The sequence below is a fragment of the Rhyacophila brunnea genome, unplaced genomic scaffold (genome assembly GCF_057557595.1).
Source record: "Rhyacophila brunnea isolate RB1 unplaced genomic scaffold, BYU_Rbru_1.0 scaffold_11, whole genome shotgun sequence".
Taxonomy (NCBI): domain Eukaryota; kingdom Metazoa; phylum Arthropoda; class Insecta; order Trichoptera; family Rhyacophilidae; genus Rhyacophila; species Rhyacophila brunnea.
The window spans coordinates 34,593,080-34,617,670 of record NW_028232763.1 but is presented as its reverse complement, the minus strand read 5'-3'; the positions used below and the strand labels follow the sequence as shown (position 1 = coordinate 34,617,670).

The 24,591-nt window shown below is 34.6% G+C and overlaps 1 protein-coding gene across 1 annotated transcript in view; it reads left to right on the top strand.

Annotated features, from left to right (window-relative positions):
* The window catches only part of LOC147078662 (phospholipid-transporting ATPase IF-like), a 44,252-nt gene extending 28,021 nt beyond the window's left edge, over positions 1-16,231 (top strand). The window contains exons 8-17 of the mRNA XM_085960445.1: positions 218-559; positions 2,580-2,751; positions 4,523-4,722; positions 8,587-8,868; positions 9,768-9,904; positions 10,465-10,600; positions 11,836-11,981; positions 13,997-14,167; positions 15,760-15,915; positions 16,042-16,231. Of these exons, the coding sequence (XP_085816571.1) occupies positions 218-559; positions 2,580-2,751; positions 4,523-4,722; positions 8,587-8,868; positions 9,768-9,904; positions 10,465-10,600; positions 11,836-11,981; positions 13,997-14,167; positions 15,760-15,915; positions 16,042-16,231 (1,932 nt within the window). The remainder of the gene's footprint in view (positions 1-217; positions 560-2,579; positions 2,752-4,522; positions 4,723-8,586; positions 8,869-9,767; positions 9,905-10,464; positions 10,601-11,835; positions 11,982-13,996; positions 14,168-15,759; positions 15,916-16,041) is intronic.
* Positions 16,232-24,591: the final 8,360 nt, after the last annotated feature.

Here is a 24,591-nt window from a genome sequence, read left to right as displayed (position 1 = left end):
TCATTATAATATTAATCACCATTACTGTGGAACCGCTGGGCGGTTAGAAAATTTTACTACCAATATAGATACGAAAGTGGGCGGTATGTATAAAAAGGTTGACTACCCCTGCTTTAAATTATTAATTAATCAGCGCAGCGCGGTTAGTGGAGTGGGGGCGCGCCTTCGTGAGATAAAAAAACCATACAAAATACCAATAATTTATTGTTGTTTTTAGCCAGATCTGGCGTTGTTCTTCACTATTCTCGCCTTGTGTCACACAGTGCAAATCGAGGAGTCGTACTTCGCCAAGATTAATAAAAATGGAGGCTTCAACGCAAACAATAATATCGACGATCCTAAAATCGGGATTCCAGACTATCAGGCGATGAGTTCGGACGAGATTGCATTCGTAAAGGCGGCTGCGAATCGCGGCATCATCTTTTACGGAGACGAGTCGAATAAACTGATATTGAAATACAAGAATGGAAACGTTGCAAAGTTTGAAAAGCTTAATTTAATCGAATTCAATTCTACAAGGAGAAGAATGTCTATCATTGTTAAAGACGAAAATGGAAAGGTATGTACCTATTAATTTTTTAAATACCTTAAAGTACCTTTAAAGTACCTACGTTTAATTTTTTGACGATACTATTATTAATGTGAAAATTGTTGATTAACAAGAGAATCAATCGTTATCATCAAGACATATATCAAGACATTTTAAGTTCCATCAACTCGTCGAACTTAAAGCATGACTACGCATTTATAAACTGGCCTTAAAAAGATTTCAAAGAAAAGCTCTTCGGCCTCAGAGCAATGATATATAAGAGGGCGCCTATTTTTCGGCAAAATGAAGCCATGTTTCTTGCGTATAACGCACAGTAGAACCTCGATTTTATTATTATCAAACGTTATATCATCGTGTTGCTTCTCGGTATGGCTACCAACTTTAAACACAACATGGCTAACCATATTATGTTCTACTAAAATAACTAAAAATAATTACCACTAAATTTATATTTAACACAAAACAATAAATTTCAGCAACACGTGCTTGCAGTTTTTAAATGAATGTAATCAGTCAAATCCATTATCCGGCTACGTTTACAAAAAATATTTAATTCAGCAGTAGAAAGTCTATCATACTCTAACGCAGGGGTTCCCAACCTTTTTTTACTCTAGAGCACATTCTAAAATATCGGTAGGGTGGCGGGCACCACCTATTTTTAATCGACAAACTCCTTCCATAACTTCTCATTTTCCCATAATTTATTTTCTTATATTCATAATTTATTAATAAATAATAAACAAAAATGTTTCAAAATATTAAGCTATTATTCAAATTGCATACACAGAGAAATGTATTTACAAAACGTAAACAAAGTAAACAAAAAACACAAATACAAAGAAAACATTTTGTAAAAAAATAGAATATTAATATGTCAATGTGATCTTTGGCATTGCATATCATTGGCCAGTGCCTCATAATTAGGACAGTATGACTATAATCCTGTTAGCAAACAATCATAAAGATGCTCATCGGTGAGTCGAGATCTATATCTTGATTTTATTAAGTTCATGTTTGAAAATAATGATTCGCATAAATATGTCGAACCGAAAAATGATTCAATTTTATATGCCGCTTTTTTCAAAAATTTTCAAACTTTTCTCTGTCCACTGTATTCCAAAAGTCCTCTGATATTAAGGATTTAAGCAAAATATCATTCTTAAGCTCCAAAATTTCTAACTCTAGTTCTTCTGTCTTACTTTGAACAAAATATGCAATACATGCGGCCATTTCCATTACATTTATTTGGCAAGTAAAAGGATTGATACAGAAGGAAACTGTATTATAGTAGTAGGATATCTGTAAACTGCAAAAATCTCTCTTCAAATTGTTTTTTTAACACTTGAAGATGCTTAATAAATAATGACCCGTTTAATTCATTGTTACCTAGCATTTTATTCATATGTGGGAAATGCACGAGAAAATTGATCTGCAGATGTGATATCAACAAATCCAATTTAGCTTTAAATGACTTTACAGAGCTTATCATTTCAGCTATGTTTTTGTCTTTCCCCTGCTACTCCAAATTTAAAGAATTCAATTTTTCCATGATGTCTGTGAGAAATCCCAAATCAATTAGCCAGCGAGAGTCAGCTAGTTAATCATAATTTTCCTTTTGAGACAATATATATAATAGAAACAGCATTTTTATCATTATTAGTAATTAAAATAAATACAGGTCGTGTTTTTCAACGGAGACTTTGGACCCTGCGAATTAGCATTTCAAACATTTACACGATATTGATGTAGTATGTAAAAGTATGAAATCACACCCTCTCATTAAATTGTTTTTATTTTTTAAATAAAAATGTACATATAATAATAATTAATGGTAAATAAAGTACTGTTGGTCACTAAAGACTAAAAATTTTGAGGGGAGCCTTGGATTTATTTCTCTGATTTTGGGGGCCCTGGCATGAAAACGTTTGTGAAGTACTGCACTAGATAATTTGTGTTCTTTATGGGCCGCATTTCTTATATACACAGTCGGCGGTATTTCTCCCCGCACCGACTCTTCGGCATTTTTCAGATCTGGCTGTTCTGCAAGGGCGCGGAAAGTGCGATCTTACCACTGTGCCTCGACAGTCCGCTGATCGAATCGACGAATGCCCACGTGCAGTATTTTGCCGAGGAGGGTCTGAGGACGCTGGCCATTGGATACAAACAATTGACAGAGAAACAGTATACACTACTTAATGAAGGTATTGATTGCAAAACAATATTGTTAATTTATTTGTCCTTGTTGGAATTCAAAACATAGCTAAAACATTCTACAGTGGCATCGTACTGTACCAAAGTGTATTGACAGTGTTTGCTACAATATACCTGTGTCCAGTGTCAATAATAGTTTATAATACCACTATAACTGTAAATCGCTTTTACAGTATCAATGATACTACTGTAGAATGATTTGGTTATATCGTCACTATACTGTAATATTTCACCCACGGTGGCCGCGCGGCTTAAGCGTTGGACTATAACGCCGTGGGTCCCAGCTTCGAGCTCTGGGTCTGACAAGTACACAATACATATTGTTTTTCAATTTGTGGAGTATGGACCAGGTTGAGCAAGTGGCTGACATTCATTTCTCGTAAAAACAAAATCTGTCAATACAAACCTCCACTCTGTGGAGGCCCATATGATCCTATTAGGATCGGACATGGTCGGAAGAAGAAGAAGAAGACATACTATAATATACTATAGCTGTCCGATAACAATATTCGGCGATAATAGGAAGTCGCTGTAGTCCCATATAGAAGACTTCTCAGTGACGCACCTCTCATGGCGGCAACACGACGTGCTATAGGCGTGTTTAAATAATGTATCGGTCCGTCTTTTAGATGCGACTCTTTTTCTTATTCGCAAAAGTTCACAAATAATAATTCTAACATCACTCCTGATCGTTTTAAACATATTTTTATTATAAAAAGCTTCAAATTACGCAAATTGATAGACCCGTACACCACGGGAGCGTAAAATGAAATGATAAATTTTGGGGCGTTCCTAAATTGAAAACGGAAGTGCGATTAGCTGCACTGGAGGGGATTGTAGGTTCACAGTTTCAACACGTGGTTTACAAGAAGTTCTTGTTCGACTAAGGTAGCATCTCATTTAGTACAATTCGAATGAATCATATATGTATCGATAGTTTGGTCGCTTGGCATATTGATTGGATTGCAATAAAGGATTGGAATAAAAGAAATAGTTAATTATAAATTATTAGCAAGTGCAAGTAGCTACATCTATAAAAATATTGGAGAAATTCCACGACGTCGGTTAGTAATCAAAAGTAATAGTAATATATACCTACTTTGATTTAAGAAACAAAAATCGATTGCCAAAGTAGCTGATTTGGAAGGAACGCTGATGGGTAGGTATAGTAATTGACCAATAGTTAAAATTTGTTCGCTATTAGTATGTCACGCCGTAGCATAATGGTAATGCGACGGATGAGGCGTATACTCGGGAGATACAGGGTTCGATTCCCCGTCGGGGTGACTTACTTTTTTCAAAAAAGATTTTTTCTATTGGTTATTATATACTATATCAGAAAGTGTTTTTTTCAAAATAATATATGTAAAATAACATAAACTTTGATATTATAACAAATAGCGATCTGTTCAGACAAGTCTTTGGAAAAATCTTTTTAGTAGGAAGGGTTGAAAAAGCTCAAGACATGGGTTCTGGACGTAATTTTCAATTTCGGCGAAAAAAATCATCGTATTGAGTATTTTAGTTTTTGGTATGGAGAGCTAAAAAAATTCTCGGCTTTGATTCTAGATGGAAAAATTTTATGTTGTGGACAAACCTCGGACTGATTTTTCTTGAGTCGCGAAACCGAAACTAAGTAATCTACGTCGCGGCTTAAAAAGGTTAAGTAACCCTAGTTTAATGGATAATGGTACTCACCTGGACAGCGAATATAATACGCCTTCTCTATTAATGACTGATTGAATTATTTACCATTTACAGAGCTTTGCCGAATAAGTCTGGATATTATCGGAAAATCCGGAAATGCTTCTGAATCGACCGACCGGTGGAAGGGCATGGAAGATGGTCTGACACTGTTAGGTGCAACTGCTGTCGAGGATCGTCTCCAAGATGGCGTGGCTGAGACTCTCCAGGCACTGAGGGCAGCTGGCATGAAGATTTGGGTCTTGACCGGTGATAAGGTAGCTATACGATTTATTTCGGTATTTTGCACCACATCTGAATGAAGCATTAAATGTACTCTCAAAATGGAGATTCGTTATTATTATATGAAGATCCGATGAATGTAAAAGAAATATCGTTACCTACTTTACTTCCTTTAGGTCTTTAGGGTACGGGATACCGACATCGATGTGTCCTCGGTGGCCGCGTGGCTTAAGCGCTGGACTATCACTCCGTGGGTCTCAGGTTCGAATCCTGGGTCTTACAAGTACACATATTGTTTTTCAATTTGTGTGTCAGTCAGGGTATGGTCCTAATAGGTTGAGCAAGTGGCTGACATCCATTTCTCGTAAAAAAAAAAATCTGTTAATACAACCGTCTACTCTGTGGAGGCCCATATGATCATATTAGGATCGGACATGGTCGGAAAATACCGTGTACAGCTAGGTATGTACTTTTTCTTCCCCTAGAGTCTAGACATCTGGATTAGTGGATCTGCCAAGTTTTGCTCATATAATGTTCATTATTTCGTAAGCATATTATAATTATGTAACTATGTATCTATATGGTGACGTGGTTGATTATGTTTGACAAGGAGGTTATGACTGATGTATGAAGACCGGTGGTTGTTGGTGGAGATCGCGGGTTTATTTGACAGATTGACAGGTAGAGTTGGTACCGAAGGGTGGCGGTAGGCTGTTAAGATCCGTCATAAATAGTGCACACTAAACTTTGTTTAAATTTTTAATAAATCTACTTTAATAATGGAGCTGTCGAGTATCGATACATAATAATCAGAAAATATATTGCACAATTATATATATATATATATTTTTTAGCGACTTTTTTTACTATTAAAGCTAATTTATGATGTGTGTTTATCTCACTTATCTGGTCAACCCGACACGCCGCCCCCCCCCACAGCCCGGGCCCTCAGGCTAGAGCCCTGTCAGCCCTCTCCAGCCATGACCTACACCACTCCGGAATTCGGATGGACACCGAGAATTTTTTGACAGTTCCATTAGGGATTGGGTTTCTAAAAAAACCCGACATTAGTGTTTGGAAATTTTTAGAAATTAAAATCTAATAATTGGGTGCTGGAGAATTACAAATATTTTTTTTTGCCGTGCTTTCATTTATTGGCTTTCAGTTTCAATGTTTAAAATCATTCTGATATTTTTTATGTTTGGGGGGTGCCAGGGCCCCTTGTTCCCCTCCCTGGGTGCGCCACTGCATATGGCTGACAAAGTTTAGTGTGCACTATTTATGGCGGATCTTAACAGCCTACCTCCACCCTTCGCCACTGGTAGTTACTACAGTATCGAAAAAAATTCGCGACACACCGGTATATTCTACGAGTAAAATATGTATTGTCAATGAATAATGAATACTACATAGTCATAGTACCTACATTCTTCAATTTTGTGTATATTCAATGATAAATAAAAAAAAAATGTTAATTTTCACAAAGTGCATTATTTTATGGATTTATATTCCGCTTGAGAATTTATTCAAATGACAGAATGTTTTTCAAATGGTGTTTTAATATCTTATTACGTCTATCAATTGAAAACTTATTGTGTTTTATTGTTATTAAACCAATTCGTTATATTATTATAAAAAATGACATTCAGCAAAGCTACAATGACAAATATATCTATGACTGGCAGGTTTCCGTTTCATTAAAAGATCGATCGAAATAATTGAGTTGTTTTATTTATTCGGGAGAATTAACGTCACCAAATCAGATGTAAATGTACATATTAAACATAATAATATAACAGATTAAAAACTATACTTATTAAGAATTGATTTATGACGTTATTCAGAAATTGAAACATTCATTGGTACCTAGTCGGTATTCAAATCATGACAACGCAGCTAGAGTTTGTAATGGGAAAATCGAGATGGATTCTCGAGAAATAATCAGAAACAGCCAATCTCAAATTTCGATAAAAAACCGAAATTTCTCATGAAATCATCAATGAGATTCTTCAGAAATCGAGCAACTGATTAACGGTAAAAAAAGTTCTGGTATAAGACAAGCTAAAAAAAGCTCTCGATTCTTAGCGGAATATCTTAAATTTGTCAATGAAAATTTGGTTAGGCGGAATAGCTAAAAAAAATTAATCCGAATGGAATTTGTGGAATGGTAAGAAATTGTTTGACCGAAAAAACTAAAAAATAAAGAAAAAATCTCGGCAAGAGATACTATGTTCATAATAATGTCAATATCTTTTTTATCGTGTCCGGAAACTTGAAAGTATGCAGTTCGCCGTATCACACTTCACCGTGAAATGTTGTATCGGAAATATATGGCCGTATATTAAAGACCGTCCAACCTCTTTGGATCGTTAGTACTGACAAAAAAATCATGACGGTTCTTGTCGGTGTACACTTTACGCTAGGAAGCCAGCAGGAAACAAATTTTGAAAATAGCCGATATACTGGATTATTTGTTAGGTTAGGTTAGGTTTTCATTCTTGAATTCATGGATTTTGCCAAAATCAGCTGTGAAAATTGAATTAATGTTCATATTTAATCTAATAAAATTGGAGACCGTATAGTATACGGTCATCTCTTTCCGATAAGAAAGCTCACGGCGAACTGTGCCACGGTGAAACGTTTTACATACAATTTACATGTAACCCTTTTTGTGTGTATATTATTATACATTTTGGCGGCTACATAAAATCTGATACCCTTCGTAAAATCAGCTTTTGTCAGATGCTACGCCTTACAAGTAGCACGTATGTTTATCACGTTATTATTTCATTGACTATAATAATATCCATGTAGTTCTCTGCTTTACTAATACTCTCTTTTCGTGCCCCGGCCGCATGAGACGAACGCAATAATTACCCGCACGAGTAAATTGTGCGCTTAATATATTATTGCAATCAAAGAGATTGAAGACTGAAGACGGAGGAGTCCAATCTCTTTGATTGCAATGAATAATGTTTCAGTAATTTAAATAATTATTGAACGTAAAAGTTATATATTGTATTCCTTCAATATTTCGGCGCAAATCATTGATATCGGACACTGACATATATAGGGTCGTAACTACAAATAACATGATCTTGAGTAATTTGAGTTTGAATGTTAAAAAATTAACTACAATTTAATTAATTGCAGTAGACTGCTGAAAATTGTACCATGTTAGAATAATTTTGTGTACTTTATCCTACTGTAGTTAAATATATAAATCTATATAATTTGAATATATTTTTTTTTAAATTATATTGTGGATGTTTGCAGTTGCGGCCATATAGTTTGAAAATTAACGCACAAACTTCCAACAAACTTGCAGATGCGGCTTCATAGTTTTAATAGAAAAAAAAACAAAATACGCCTTTTTCATATAAAATTTTATTAAAATTACTTAGTGTTTTATATAAAAAATTGTTTTATTCAATGTCAGACCATTAAAAATAAAATATGTGCATATGTACTTACTCGATCAGAATGCAAATCATCTGCAAATACGGCGGTCTAGCACAATAAATATTGTAAGAACCAAAGATGAAATATTTTTAGGCAAATGGGCCTCATGTAAGATAATGACATATTATAGCTCAATTAAAATTTTAAATATAAAATAAACATATGGACACAACTGTGTAGGAGGCCACTGCTTCCAAGTAGCAGTTAATACCATATAGCATTAAAAATAGATTTTTTTCAATCGACCTGCATTCATAAGTCATTTTTGTTTTTTTTTTGCTGTTATAACCCTATAGATCTCAGTGTGCGATATGACTTTTAAAAACCCCCTGAACATTTTTGATCACCTTGCGAATAAACGTTTCAAAATTCTGCATTTTGTGTTTCACTGAAGTTTACACAAAAACATTCGTAACTTCTTCTTCCCTTTTTTCCAGATAGAAACTGCCTTAAACGTGGCCCAGTCCTGCGGTCACATAACAGAGAGATCTCGTAAAATGTTTCTGACTGAAATATTGACACATGAAAGCGTCGACGCATTGATGAATTCCTGCAGGCTGATCGTCGAAGATGACAGAATAGGTCAATTGACTCTGGTGGTGGATGGCCAAAGTGTTGCTCTGATCCTGGGAACACACCGTGAAGAGTTGTTCGTGACGATCTCTCTCAGATGCGAAGCTGTGATATGCTGTCGATTATCTCCTTTACAGAAAGCACAAGTAAGAAAAATAACAACTGTAGTAAGCACTATTATATCAGAACGTGTCATTTATGTCTATAGTGTCAATGATATTATGAAGAAATTCATTGCTTGAGTAGGTATGAAGTCCATGTCTCATACAAGATAATAGATTGGGCAATGTCATTAGCCAACCGTATACTTAAGTGTAGGTTTAAATCACCTTTATTATTCAACTTGGTGAAATTATTGCTCACCTATTCAACCCAGCTTTATTTATTTATTACATTTTTTGTCTCCACTAAAGTTAAGTGAGAGTATTCCAAGAGCAACTTTGAGACGTCAATCCATGCGCAATTGATAGTTATAGATTTGTATGTCACTTTGGTATCCAGATATAAAATACAAATATTTTCAATTACAAAACCAGTAAATTATCGTCTATGTTTTTGATTCTCAGTTTTTCTCAACCGGTGGTCCGCAGACATTTTCTGGCGGTCCGCGAATTTTTGGCGTCCAAATGCCTATGCTAAAAATTCCAATAAAATCTTTAATATCCGTGTACTTACAAGTGTTTGAGCAGTGTTTTTGTTCTTAAAATAAATTAATGGTATTACGTGATGAAATCAATCGCGATCAGATGTCATTATACGTTACTTAATAATAACATATTTTTATTTCTGTGTTAGCGGTCCGCGAAACATTTCTCCGATTTTCAGTAGTCCGCAGGTGTAAAAAAGTTGAGAAAAGTAGTCTAAATTCTAGACTACAAAAATAAGTAAAAACACACAGAATGATACGACATGTTCTCTCTTCTTCATCCTATAACTATTCAAGAATAATACCCACTTCTTTGTAAACTGTGTCAATTTATAACATTTAATTTAAAACACCGCAGGCTATTAACAATATTCATAAATGAAAAATTTTTTTTGGCAGATAGTTCGACTAATCAAAAAAAGTCCATCGAAGCCCGTAACAGCTGCGATCGGTGACGGAGCAAACGACATATCCATGATTCAAGCAGCACACGTTGGATTCGGAATTTTTGGAAGGGAAGGAAGACAGGCTGCGAGGTAATGAACAATTTTACCTGTCATGTTTTGGTAAAGTCAATTATATTTCAGGTCTACTTCTGGTCTAGTGTAAACTAGCCTAGCTTAGCCTAGCGCAGTAGGTATAGGTATATGGTTTTTATTGTTTTCCCCGTGGATGTTTCGCGTACCTATACCTAAACTCTTTTCAAAACCCAATACCTACTCACTTCAGACCACCCTGAGTCATTCGGCCGTTCTTCGTGAGTACTCTAACATTATTAAAAAAAAAAACAAATAATGCATACCTACTTCTAACGAATTATTATGGAATGTTACTTAGACACTCCAGCGCATCTATTCTATACACAAGACTGCTATAAGGCCACTATCAGCAGCTATCGAGGGTAGTTTTTCATTTTTTGTATTAGTATTAGCACTTATTCTAACAATTACACGGCCAATTACAACGACAATTTACGGTCTATAGCAGTCTTGTATATAGAATAGTTGCGCTGGTGTGGTTTGGTGGGGCCATTATCTTAAATGTTTAATATAACGTATGTCACTTTTATGTCAGTGTAATTATATTTTCTTTCTAGGTCTGCCGATTTCGCTTTTACGAAATTCATGATGCTGAAAAAAATTTTACTCGTTCACGGACATTGGTACTATCAACGACTGGCAACACTAGTGCAATATTTCTTCTATAAAAACCTTATTTTTGTCAATTTAATGGTGAGTAAAAAGATTCGCTAAACTCAAACCATAGAGAAAGATAAACCAATGTAATGGAAGTACGGATGATACAATGAAATTAAGTTGAATTTTTTTTAATAGATGCAGATTGTTACCAATAATTAATTTATATCAATCCTTGGGGAGTCGGGCTTGAAACAGTTCGGCACGTGGAATACAATGTGTATGGAAAAAATCATCAATATGATCCACTATTTCCCCGTGTCCGGAAACTTGTACATATGCTGTTCGCCGTATCACACTTCACCGTGAAATGATGTATCGAAAATATATGGCCGTACACTAAAGACCGTCCAACCTCTTTGGGTCGTATAGTACTGTCATAAAATTCGTGTCTAAATAAAACACTATTCTTGTCGGTTTACACTTTACAGGAAGCCAGCAGCAAACAAATTTTGAAATTCGCCGATATACCTATTGGATTATTTGTTAAGTTAGGTTAGGTTAGGTTTTCATTCTTGAATTCATGAATTTTGCCAAAATCAGCTATGAAAATAGAATTATGTTCATATTGAATCTAATAAAATTGGAGACCGTATAGTATACGGTCATCTCTTTCCAATAAGAAAGCTCACGGCGAACTGTGCCACGGTGAAATATGTTACGTACAATTTACATGTAACCCTATTTCCCACAAAAAGTATGGTAAACGGTGTAGTGGTTTTAGATGCTCCTTTGTGAAAATTTTACCTGCGTTTTTATGCATCCAGGATGATTTTAAATCTTTGATTTTTGAAGTTATACTTCTTTTGGCGCGTTTGGGAAATCACATCAGAGTGTATTTTTGGCGTGTGACATGTAACACATAATTTATTTTTTCACACGAAAAAAATCGCACTCGATTGGATTCGAACCACCGATTGTTCGGTTATCAGCCGAACGCACTACCTTTACGCCACAGTATGATACTGCAATCGTGACGATTATACAGTATAATATTATAGTTTAGAATTGTTCCGTTGCCTAGACAGCGAATTTATTATTGTCGGCCATTTGCAATTCACAAGTTTGTTTTTGTTTTGTTACGCCAAAGAAGTATAACTTGTAACGCGCGTACATAAGTACACAAACCGATTTTTTTTACACGATACTTTCTAACGAAGCGTTCGTATCATCGGCTTCTTAGGAAACCACCACTGGGTAAACGTTGTCATAATTAATGATATGGAATGCTAAAATGCAATAAAAAACAATAATCATTATGACTGTTTCAGATTTTTTTTCAAATTGGTTCTGGGTTTTCAACGCAGTCGATATTTGATTCAATGTTTTTGACATGTTATAATCTGGCATTCACTGCAGCTCCAATAATGGCACTGTCTTTGACTGAGCAGTGTCATACGATAGATGAATTAATGAAGTAAGTAACTTCTTTTTTAAACTGCATGCTTTACCCTCACTATCAACCACGTATCCACAACCACACCCACACCCTTTCGGCAGAATACCCAACATCATCATCATCGTTAGCCGGGATCGATCCATTGCTGCCTCCACTCTTCTCAGTCCCCAGTTCTTGGTTATCACGTACATCCACCGAACTTTATGAGTTCATCCTTCAAACAAGTCTTAGGGCGGGAATGGGACAACTGGGCCCCAGGATAATTGGGCGCCGCACTGTCGAATGAATTAAATAGGCGTTCATTATGATTTTATACATAAAGTAGACGAGTAATTTTAATCAGTTTCTATCTACTATTTCAACAATTCATTTTGCTCGTAACATAATGTTTTTTACTCAGGCTTTATATAAAAATAAAAGAACTCTGTTCTCGTTCGAACTTAAACATATGCATAATTAAATCATTATTTGCGTGTGCATATTTAAATTATCACCAAGTATTAAATAATAATATAGTAATTTAAATATAAATAATATTATTAAATATATATTTTAAAAGTATCTAAGTAGGTATCTATAATTCGTGAACTTCGAATTTTTCGAATTTCATTCGATTGCGTGGCGCCCAATTGTCCCGGCGCCAAATCATCCTAAGCCCTGTCTGCGTTTAGTGTTCTTAGAATACCACTGTATGATGGCATTTGTCCATCGGTTGTTCACTCGCCGAGCGCCTTGTCCAACCCATTGCCATTTCATCTGCTTAGCGACCTCTATCACATCGCGTACTCTCGTCTATTTCCTTATCCATTGGTTTATTTTATGATCTTTACGCGTTATGCTCAACATGCACCGTTCAATTCCACGTTGTGCTACTAGTGTTTGTTTTATTTCTCTTAAATTAAGAGTCCATGTTTCATATGCATACGTAAGCGTTTGTAGCACACATGGGTTGAACACTTTACGCAGACACAATGGGAGATCACTTTTGAAGATACTATTCAGGCGTACCTTTGAAGATATTATTACACCCACGGTGGCCGCGCGGCTTAAGCGTTGGACTATCACGCCGTGGGTCCCAGGTTCGAATCCTGGGTCTGGCAAGTACACATATTGTTTTTCAATTTGTGTATGGACCTAATAGGTTGAGCAAGTGGCTGACATCCGTTTCTCGTAAAAAAACAAAATCTGTTAATACAAACCTCTACTCTGTGGAGGCCCATATGATCCTATTAGGTTCGGACATGGTCGGAAAAAAATTCAGGCGCCCAAATGCACTCCAAGCCAGTTTGGTTCTATACATGTTAAAATAATCCTTTTATACATGAAAACTGCCCTAATCTTAATAATATTTATTGGATATAATAGATAGGATATAATATTATAGAAAATAGCTTTTTCATCAATAATTCACTCAATAATAATTAATTCTATACGTAGTGTTCTCAATTTTGCACAATTTAGCCAGGCTGCTATAATTATCCAAAATTGGTAATTAACGATTTTATCTTTTTAAAATACTTCATTGGATTTAATTAATTGACAATTTTAAAACCAGGTATTTAACATAACTTCGTATGGCGTCGGTATGGCGTCTGAAACAAGAGTCCCCTTTACATTGATTACGATATATAGGTTGAATACTGGATAGGGATTTATTGTACTTGCGATATCTTCTCTTGACCCTTATCCGTGAGAATATCAAGGTCCCCTTACACAACAGAGGTTCCACAAAAACATCATAAACTATCGATTTTACGATGTGAACATTACAATTCATGTTACTACACCCTTTACAACATTGTGAAAATATAGTTAGTAATTAAAGTTACACAATAAATATGTATCTAGTCTAATCAGCTATCTACTCTAATAGTTAATCTAAATATATCCAGTATTTATTTAAGTATATAAAAACATCGCAATAACACAATACTGTGGGAATTCGGTCAGTCACAAATTTACTTATTGATTTAGGTTTATATTTTGATTTAAATAAATTGAATTTTGATTTATTATTTATTATCCTTTTTTAGCAATGCCAGTCTATATGAAAAACAAACAAGGAATAGATTACTCTCGTGGAAGAATTTCATCAGCTGGAGTATCATGGCGATAATTCATTCGATAATTATATATTACACCTTTTACCAAATATTCATCAGATCACCAAGTATCAACACCGATGGTACATCTTCTGGACTATGGTAAGAAAAATCCACTGAGAAAAGGTTATGAATGGAGTTATTTTTACTTCCAGTTTCTTCCTCAACTAAAAACTAAAGACGTCGAAAAAATATTGGTACTTTTCTTTCAATATTACATCCCTAAACATTTAACAGTATGCCCACCACAAAAAAAATACGCGCCAAAAATTGGTACATTATAAGTTTTTGAAATTTTCTTTCGAATAGTTTGAGAATACCCAGTATTAAAAGGTCGTAAGCGACTACTGTGAGCATGAAGTTATTGAGACTTAAAACGAGATACATATCTTTGTCTGTGGTCTACTGGTGAGATCGATATGATCATGAAACTGATTATGTATATATTATATTATATTGAGATCAATGCAATCCCTGTCCACCCGAAGAGTGATTGCTCTTTTAAAGCATTTCTTTTTACTTCTTCGTGGGTTCATTTACAATCCGTATACATAAACGGCCCACGTGCTCGTCGTAGGTCAAAATTGAGTTTTTATTGTATTTTCAAACCATGATCCTGGACACTCCTTAAACGTTGTAGATAATCTATTTATATAATTTTGAAGCCTTATTATCCTTTATAGTTATTTTGAACATTTGATGACTGCATAAAGTATTTTTGTTACATAAAATAGTATTCTTTTAAACCTCTCGCTCTAATGTTTTAGAATATAGTCATATTTCGGTACATAACTGTGCAGTGGTGTTAAGATTTTTTACGTTTATTAATTTTTAAACGCATTTATGAAACCATTAGTATAATTTATTACGAGATAATTTTTGTAAAATATTCACGATAAAAAATTATATTGATAATCTCTGTGATCCCAAATTTGACAAGAATTAGGCATTTTATTATTCAAAAAATCGGCAAGATTAACACATTTGAAGATGATTCTAAAGATACTTATTATAAGCTATGTCTTTGACCATTTAAGTGTGATAAACATCTTATGAATAATGATTGCTTTATAATAATTATTGACCTAAGAATAAGGTAGTGTTTTTTTGAAATACGCTATTTCTTTTGTCATTCCCTAGTGGTTAAGCTACAACATACGGCCATAGCCATAAATTGACAAACTATAATTAAAGTAGGGAGTAAAATTATGTTAACGCGCGTGTTTGAACATGTACCTAACCGATTTTTTTTTAAACGGTACATGTTCAAACACGCGCGTCAATATTTATTCTTCTAAATAGATTTTACTATTCTTTTTAGCTATCGTTATAGATCCACCAGTATAGGATGTCCGATGAGTGAGGGCGCCACACGATAGCATTTGTCATGTCATTCAATACTGTGATGAGCTTAGTTCTAAATTAGAACACCGGACGATTTAATAAATCATAATATGATAGTATATCAATATTACCTATGGATTTCATAACCATTGTAATGATTAATTTTCTCTCTACAATCCGAGTTATACTAATAGAATTAGTTGTCTGTATCCACGAATTGCCTCTGCAACAAACCCAAAACATTGAGAAACGAAGAAGGGAGAACATTAGTGATGACAAACCAAATACGTTGTAAACTGACCGTTACTGTCTCAGGCCGATATTATATACATATATATATTTATTTTTAGGTCCTTCGGAGCGTGTCTATTCAGTTGTCTTGTGGTCACTGTAAACCTGAAAATTTGGCTCCATGCCAGATACCAGAGCTACATTTTCATTGCCACTATAGTATTATCGATTGTTGTATGCTTATCGATGACTGTCCTTTATTCGAATATTGGATTGTAAGTACATAAAATTATGTTAAGTATTGATTTAATTTAATAAAATGCAATTTTTTAGTACTTATTCCACTTTAAATTTTTTTTAAAGTTGCAATAATCAACAGTCTCTTTGTGCTTTTCTTTCAGTATTTCCGACGGAGATATCTTGGGAACATACAACCACCTGCTACAATCAGCCACTTACTGGTTTTCCCTGATTTTCATTGTAATATTTTCACTGCTGCCCGACTTTTGCTTCAAGTTGTACAAGTCCATCATGAGGAGAACCACACTGATGACGGAAGACATCCAACTGCCAGAAATAACGCGGCTTTGAAAGGAGGAAAACGTGACAGAATTAGTGAATGACAACCATTGTTGTATATTGACTGGTGATACATACACCACGGACCAAACTGTGACATTTAATGAAATATTGTGATACTTGAATATTAAGCCTGATTTTTCTATAAGTAGGTATATAATATATTAAATTTAATAATTTGTGATATATTAGAAAGACGTATGGGGTTGTTGTGTGTGGTGTGCAACACCCTGACAACGGAATTCAGAGACAACGAACATCCGAATGAAATAAAATATTCTAAAATAATTAATTTACTTATGTAAAAAAGAGAGGGATTTGCCGAAGGGGGTAGTAACTACACGAAAAATAAACGCAAGTACATATAAAAATATACAAAATATATTGTTTGTAGGTTGTAGGTTTTCAAAATCTCTTGTCTACGACTAAATGGATCACAGTCGTATACGAAGAATATCTAAAACTATAGAATATGTCAGCGTACTACGTAATGTAGTATAATGTAGTATAGTAGTCACAGACGATTTTCTGGAATAATGTAAATTTCCAACGGAAAAAATTGCCAAGAAATGGTCTGAATTATATGATACATAGTTTAAAATTATACATAGGTATATTCATGGCCTCACATACTGAAGCGGGCCCCCAGGCTATGATGTTTGCTGGCCCCCCTACGTATCGCTAATGGTGAAAGCAGTGCTATGCGCTGCAGTATCATTTTCCAAATGGTGTACGCGGTAAAATTGAGGTGTATTTTTAGCGATTTTTTGTATTTTTAATATGTACAACCATTTGAATATTTGAATTATGGAGTTGTCAAATATCGGCACACAGTTGAAAATTGCATTGTACAACTAAATATTTTAAATTATTAATATCATTGAAGGAAAATAGCGCCGCAGACGATTTTTTTTTTACTATTAGAGCAAATTTGTGATCTGTGTGTATCTCACTTATCTGGTCGACTCGTCGCGCCGGGCCCTTCCTGAGCCCGGCCCCCAGGCTAGAGCCCTGTCAGCCCCCCCTTGTGGGGGCCATGGGTATATTTTTTTTTACCATGTCCGATCCTAAGAAGATCATAATATGTGCCTCCTCAGAGTGGAAGTTGTATTAACAGATTTTTCTTTTTACGAGAAATTTGTGTTAGCCCTTTTCAACATTATTGGGTCCATACTCTGGGTCTAAACACATGTTGAGAAATAACATGTGAATTTGCCAGATCAGGAATTCGAACCCGGAACACACATTATAAGCCGAGTAATAGTATAGGTACGTAATTCATTTTTATTTGTATAAAATGCTAGAGCTTGAATCCCGCGTCCTGTACCTAAATGCACATTTTTCCAACGTGTGTTAATCTAGAACAAGGACCGTATTGATTTCCTAGTCGGTATATATAAATATATAATAAAATATAAAGTTGGCTGGGCTTTGGCCGATATGCTCCACTTTGGAGATACAATTTTAAATTAACCAGGGCTCGAAATGGACCGGAGCGTACCGGAGTGCCGTTTCGGTTCGTGAAATCTGTAAAATTATCGCTCCGTCTTGTGGAAAAAATAATTTGACCATCTGAGCTAGATAGGCCATATAACAAAAAATCTAACAAATTTATTTTTATAACATACACATAAAATTTTATAACTATTTTAATATCATCAGAAAATTTCGAGCGCTGAAATTACCCAATTACTCTAGTACCTATCTAAAGCCAAACATAGTATCTATTAAATCGCTCAATAGTCTCTTTAATATAAGAAATAATACTATTTTTTGAACCAAAGACAATAATAAATTTGTTAAGTGTAGTACTTATAGCGCATCATGTACATATACAGACCTACAAACTTATCTGAAGAATGGGACGGGGGAGCCACTGTCGAAAACTACCCAATCAAGACTCGTAACTGGACAAAATCTGACATTCAAATGACATTTTCAAAATGACGTCCTATGGTAGTTCGTATTTCCATTTTTGGCCATTCTACAGATAAGTTTGTAGGTCTGTACATGGATTTACTGGCACCAACAGTGTGTAAATTAAACTATCGCGATAATAACTGTTGTGCTAAAGTGCTGACCGTCTCACCAATCTCATTCTTCAAGTGTAAGCGAGACGCGTTGTTGTCATTTTTGTCACATTTGACTGGTTGTGGAAAATTGTCAACGTCAAAATGCTTTGTGTGGTGTAGTTTGTATTTTTTCCGACAGGTTTGCCACTATCGTACCACAGGCGCATGTATCGCACAAATTCCAACTGACGCGTGAAAATGCAGAAGCTTCTGAACTATTTTGATCCATGCATAAAATTTTGCAACTTGCACGATAATACGTGTTCACAATACTGTTAGCAGTAAATCCATGCGCGTGTAAATTGTGTATAATAGTTATGTAAGTTTTATATTTTATTTTAATTATTATGATTAGGGCATAAATAATCTTTAATTAACCACTTTCAGAAGAAATTAGCTTATAATGTACTATAGCGGCATGACTCCGAAAAGAGATCTATATATGGCTCGGCCCATTGACTGGACACCGCAAGCGCTATGTAGACAGATTAGGATTTTACTCTATGTTGACTCCGTAATTGATATTTCTCCAGTGTTGCCAACCATACTATAATTTTCGTCTGCGTACTATGTCCGATATAAAAAAGGTATATTACGCCCAAAATACCAGAGCGTTGGAGCGGACCCTTTTTTGCGTTGCACCGCTCCAACTCTGCTCCGAGACCTAATACTTGCTCCGGCAATTAATAAGTATTAAATATGTATACAAATGTTAAAAAATATCAAAAAAAGTAGTTTTAAAACAATCGTCATTCTCATTATTATTTCTATTAAACAAAACCGACAGCAAATCGTGTCTCATTATTTGCCTCTTCTGTCAAAAAAGTCAAGTCATTTATCACTCGGCAGTGTTGCCATATTTCAAATAATTCCAGTGTTTACGAAAATTTAATAATAAAAAAACATCCGGAGAAGTGGAGCACTACAAATTTTTGATGCTCCGGGTAAAATCCCATTGCTCCAGTGCTCCGTGCTCCTGCTCCAAGCTACGCTCCAACGCTCTGCAAAATAATATAATTTTGAATATCGGAAAAAATGTATTCTCATCTTAAAGATGTGTTCAACATTAAAAAATAAGCCAAAATTTCATAATTTCCTTGCGATAAATTGGATTGTAATTGTAAAATAAGTATTATAATTTCATAATATGAGAAAAATTGGCGAGCCGAGAAAAAAAGTTGTTCAAAAGAGGTAAAAAAGGTCATTTTGATTTAAAATGGAATTTTTAAATTAGCTGCTAAGCATTTCAAGCTTCAATATTGGGACCATACCTAAAATAAAATTTGATATAAATAAAAAGGATTGCATGGTATACACATTTATATTTTTATAAAAATCGATATTTTTAAAATAAATATAAAAAATATTAAAACGATGAATTAGTCAAAAATCTAAACGTTAAAAAATTGAAAACTTAATAAACCAAATTTTAAGAATAAATATGATCATCAAATATAATGTAATAATAAGATGAGACTCTGCAACAAATTCACATTTTATTACACTTTTTTACAATTTTCAGTTTATCTTTGACTTAAAAAATAATAAACCTTTTTAATGTTTTCAGACACATATTTATTAATTAATACAGTTGAAATTTTAAATTATCAAAAAAAAAATCTCAAATTGCAAGCTTCGTATTTTTCCGCTAGGTTCTCTGTTGGCATTAGGATCCCCCTTAATACTTTTTATTATGTAATGAGCTTATTTCTAAATTTGAACACCTGACGATTTATGATGGTGATGATAGAGCAAAGATCGCCCTGATGCGATGGTGGTTCACCTCCGTTAGGGGATATAACAAGAAGTATATTTTTAAAAAAATAATAGATAATTCCTAATAATAATATCTATTTTAAATTTATTTTCTCACTTAGTACAACTAGTAAGATTTTTTACATTTTTATTTTATTGTCGTAGTTACCATAAGGCTTATAGTATAAGCTCTGAGTTAATTTAGATACTTTAGATTTTAGAGACTAAAAGATTGTATACAATATGAATAATCGTTTAATACCAATTATTGTAATGTACATTTTGATATTATAACTATAGAAGTCCATAAACGATGGAATAAATAAATAATTTGTGATAAATAAATGTTTTATTATTATAACAAAACCGAAAATCATATATTGTGGGGTAACTGCCAAAATTTGACAAGTCTTAAAACCATGTTATGGATTAATTAATTATTACAATTTAAAATTTGACATGCCCTCTTAAATCGGGCATAATGCTAACATTCTTTTTGCTTTATGTGCATGTTCTATTAATATATCGGATGATTTTTCTAGCATACATAGTTATGTATAGACACATAATCCGTTGTTAACTCTAAATACCTTAATTATCGACTTACCAACTTTTGGCAGCAACCCCACGAATCTTACAAACTGCCTTAGGTGGTTGGGCTAAGTACAAAGGATGGATGAGTCACGCATGATAAAGAAATGGAAATTCGAAAAAGCCGGAATGTTGGATGTAAAGATTTTGGGCGTCCAAAACTGGAGGAAGACGGCTTTAGATATAGAGCAGAATCCAACCACGTAGTAGAGGAGGCGTATCCTGACTAACAACTCTCGGCAGCGTTTGGATATTAGTCACTAAAAATGTCTTTCGCATAGCTTTTTTTGAAATATTGTTTGGCTTCTAGTTATTCGGTAAGTATAAATAGTCAAAAACAGTATCTTAATAAAAGTATTTTATTAATCCTTGGGAATAATTTAAAATCAGCAGCAAGTAAAAAATACTAAATGGTAAGTATTCAAATAATATATGAGAAAGCATTTAAATAAGCACAGGGAATTATTAAAATGTTCAAAATTGTCTATTAATACTTACTTCAAAAACACAAGTCGTATTGTTTGGAGCTGGTTTGTAAAATGTCCACACATACCAACACGGAAAAACAGTACGGAATGATTGTTTCGTATCGTAGTTTCTTAGAAAAAAATATCTTTGTTTCTAATGAAAAATAAAAAATATTTTGTAATGATTTCAATGGTTCATATAAAAGAAAATGTACTGCATTAAATACTCAATTTCGCCAAAAATGGAGCTACGTAAAACCAATCCTACGGCGACGAGATTCTAGAAAATGCGAAGACCCACGGGGTTGTAATGCCAGGAATAAAAAAAGATTTGGTATTTCCACACAGGCGGGCATTAGGTATAGGTAAATCATTCTACAGTGGCACCATATGCGTTTCGCGTATGTATTAGAATTGTTTATTGCAATGCCTGATTTATTGCTAACAAACAATACCACTACAACTGCAAGTCGCTTTTTCCGTACCTGTGTACTTTGTGCGTACCGGTGCCACTGTAGAATGATTTACCTATATATACCTACCCCCAAGATGTGGTCATGCCAGAAAAAGAAACCTACATTTTGATCTTATAATGAAATAATCAATTAATTTATAAATATTTTTTGAGTGGATAACTAACCAAGATAGCATAAAACATATTACTTATAAAATATTATATTCAAACATAGTAAATAATAAATATAACTAATAAAAAAATATATCAATATAAGAAGATAACAAAAAAATATTATAATGTCGTAAATTAAGCAACTAGATACCAAGCCATTAGCAGATAATAATGGTAAATTAATTATCAGTACATACCCGCATTGCGTAACACAGGGATTCACAACCCTGTGCCCGCAGGCGTTGGTGCGCCCATGGGCTTATTTGTGTAAGTAAAGAGTTATTAAGTAAGAGATAATATTATATAATATATTATATTATAACATCTATCAATAAGTTGATTGTGTGACTGTATAGCCCGTTTACACGTGCATGGATTTACTGCTGACAGTAAATCGTATTATCTCGACCATTAAAAAAAAGCAAATGTAAACTCATATTTTCATGCAAGTTGCAAGACTGCATGTATGGATCGAATAAGGTCAGTTGCTTCTCATTTTTCACGCGATAGTTTCAACTTGCATGATACTGCACATGCGCAGTAGAAATATAGTGGCGAACCTGACTGAAAAAATACGAACTACACCGCGCAAAACATTTTGACGTTTACCGATAATCTATAAACCCGTCAAATAGTACCACAAAAAGACAACCAACTACATATTTCATTATATTGAACAATGTTATTAGATAATATTATATCTATACAACTTCATTAGCACAATCATTGCTGAACTTTTAATTATCTTTTAATTACCACATTTTAATAACACGTTAATTAATTATATCTAATGTCCAAGTACTCCAAATGCGCCAGTGGCAATATTAGCAATAAATGAGTTAATATAGGATTATTTACTAACAATTGTTAAAAAAAGATCTAATAATATTTATTTATCAAATATATGTAGGTACGTATATTTAAATTAAGTATAAAGTTTCATTGGATGTGCCCACCATCTCATTTTTGGCTATAAATGTGCTCCTGATGAAAATAATGTTGGGAGCTCCTGGCGTATCATAGTATGGTACTTACCAATAGGAATATCTAATAATAAATTGCTACTGGTAATTATTATTTTAATAATAAGTCTGGATGTAGGTACCCACAGGGTGACAACAAAATTCGATAATGTGATAATGTCTAACCAATGTCTGTCTGTCTGCTGTAAGTGCCCATGCGCACTTGCGGCAGGCCGCCTCGCGGCTAGCCGCGGCGGTCTGCCGCATGTCGTTTTTTGTATGCAAAGAGCCTACACCATACGCACTTATGCGGTTACCGCAGCGGTTGTCATGCACAGCGCGGCCCGTCCGCGGTCTGCCGCACCGCGGAGAGCTACGCACTAGGCGATTAGTCTGCGGCTGACCGCCAGAGTGATTACACGTACCTACCTAGTGTTTTGTTCACTGCAGATCCACGTGACAGCGCGATCGCCCACCTTGATATTGTCGTTATATTAATCCTTGCTCTATACTTTATCATATCACACTTCTTTTTATTCCTATTGCAACTTCTTTCACTGTGACAAATTATGAATTTCGATAGACCAGGCACATAATGAACCCGATGGCCCTTATGGAGCACCAGCAAAGCCGTCGAAGAGGACCAAGAAGGGAAATGATGACGAAGTAGGGAAAGAGCTAATCGGAATTTTAAACAAAAATTTGGAAAATCATAATCTCGAGCAGGATGAAGTCCGGTTATTTTTTTTATCGCTGGTTAAGGATTTTAAGAAAATACCGGAACACCTGCAATTGGACACCAAGTTTGAGATCATGAAAGTAATAAAAAATGCTCAATACCCTACTGCGTTCTCGCAAACACCGTATTATTATCAGGTAGATCAGAGAATAAATTTTCCTTCGAGAAATTCCACAAACCCGCATACAACTCAAATGGAACCTCAGTCGTCTATACCAGTCCAGTCTCCCGTATCTGTACAATCTCCTAGTTCAGTACATTCTTTAATTACTATAGAATCACCCTCCCAAATGTCTGAGCAATCCGATGTTTTGGAACTTTTTGAATAAATTAACAACCATGTAATCTGTGTTTTATTTTTCTCACTGAAATTTCTTTTGCGTTTGTGATTTAATAAAAATGTAATACATATAATTTACTGACCTTAAGGCTACCACTAGTTTTTCCTCTGGTGAAATACAAGGACGAAGTTTTGTCTCTGTTCCACGTAGTGAATCGCCCAATGTCATTAATAATTCTTCAAATGATTTATTGCTCATTCTTAAAAACTGGAAAAACGTGTCGTCATATTTTTTCAATTCAGCAAAAAATGTAACGAATAGTCCGTTGTTGTAGCGAGTTTGTAGTAATGGATGCACCCAATATAGTTTTTTCTTCTTTTTTCGTTTCAACCGAGAATACAAATAAACAACAGTAGCGACTGCCTCGACGTTCATTTTGAAACTGACTGCGGCTAGCCGCAACGTAACCGCTGTACCCGCGGTCAGCCGCATTGCGGATAACCGCGAATACAACCGTGACTCGCGGTTAGCCGCCGCGGCTAGCCGCGAGGCGGCCTGCCGCAAGTGCGCATGGGCACTTAACTATAGACTAAATAATTTAATTTAATTTTTACCTTTATTCATTTTTGGCGACGCGGATGTTATTTCTCAAAAAATGGTAGCACCGGCGTGTAGCGTAGACTTCCCTCTACAGAACGAGTGGTGAGCCGGCATAACTAGTTATTTTATTATGAATACATAAATTTTATCTTGAGCTTCCGGAAACTACAGAGCTTGAATTACTTATCCTACAATTGTAAGATTGTCTACAATTTTTGAGCAGTTTTATTGAAGTTTTTAAAACTGGTTAATAAATTTTCACCTTATGTTTTTCCTT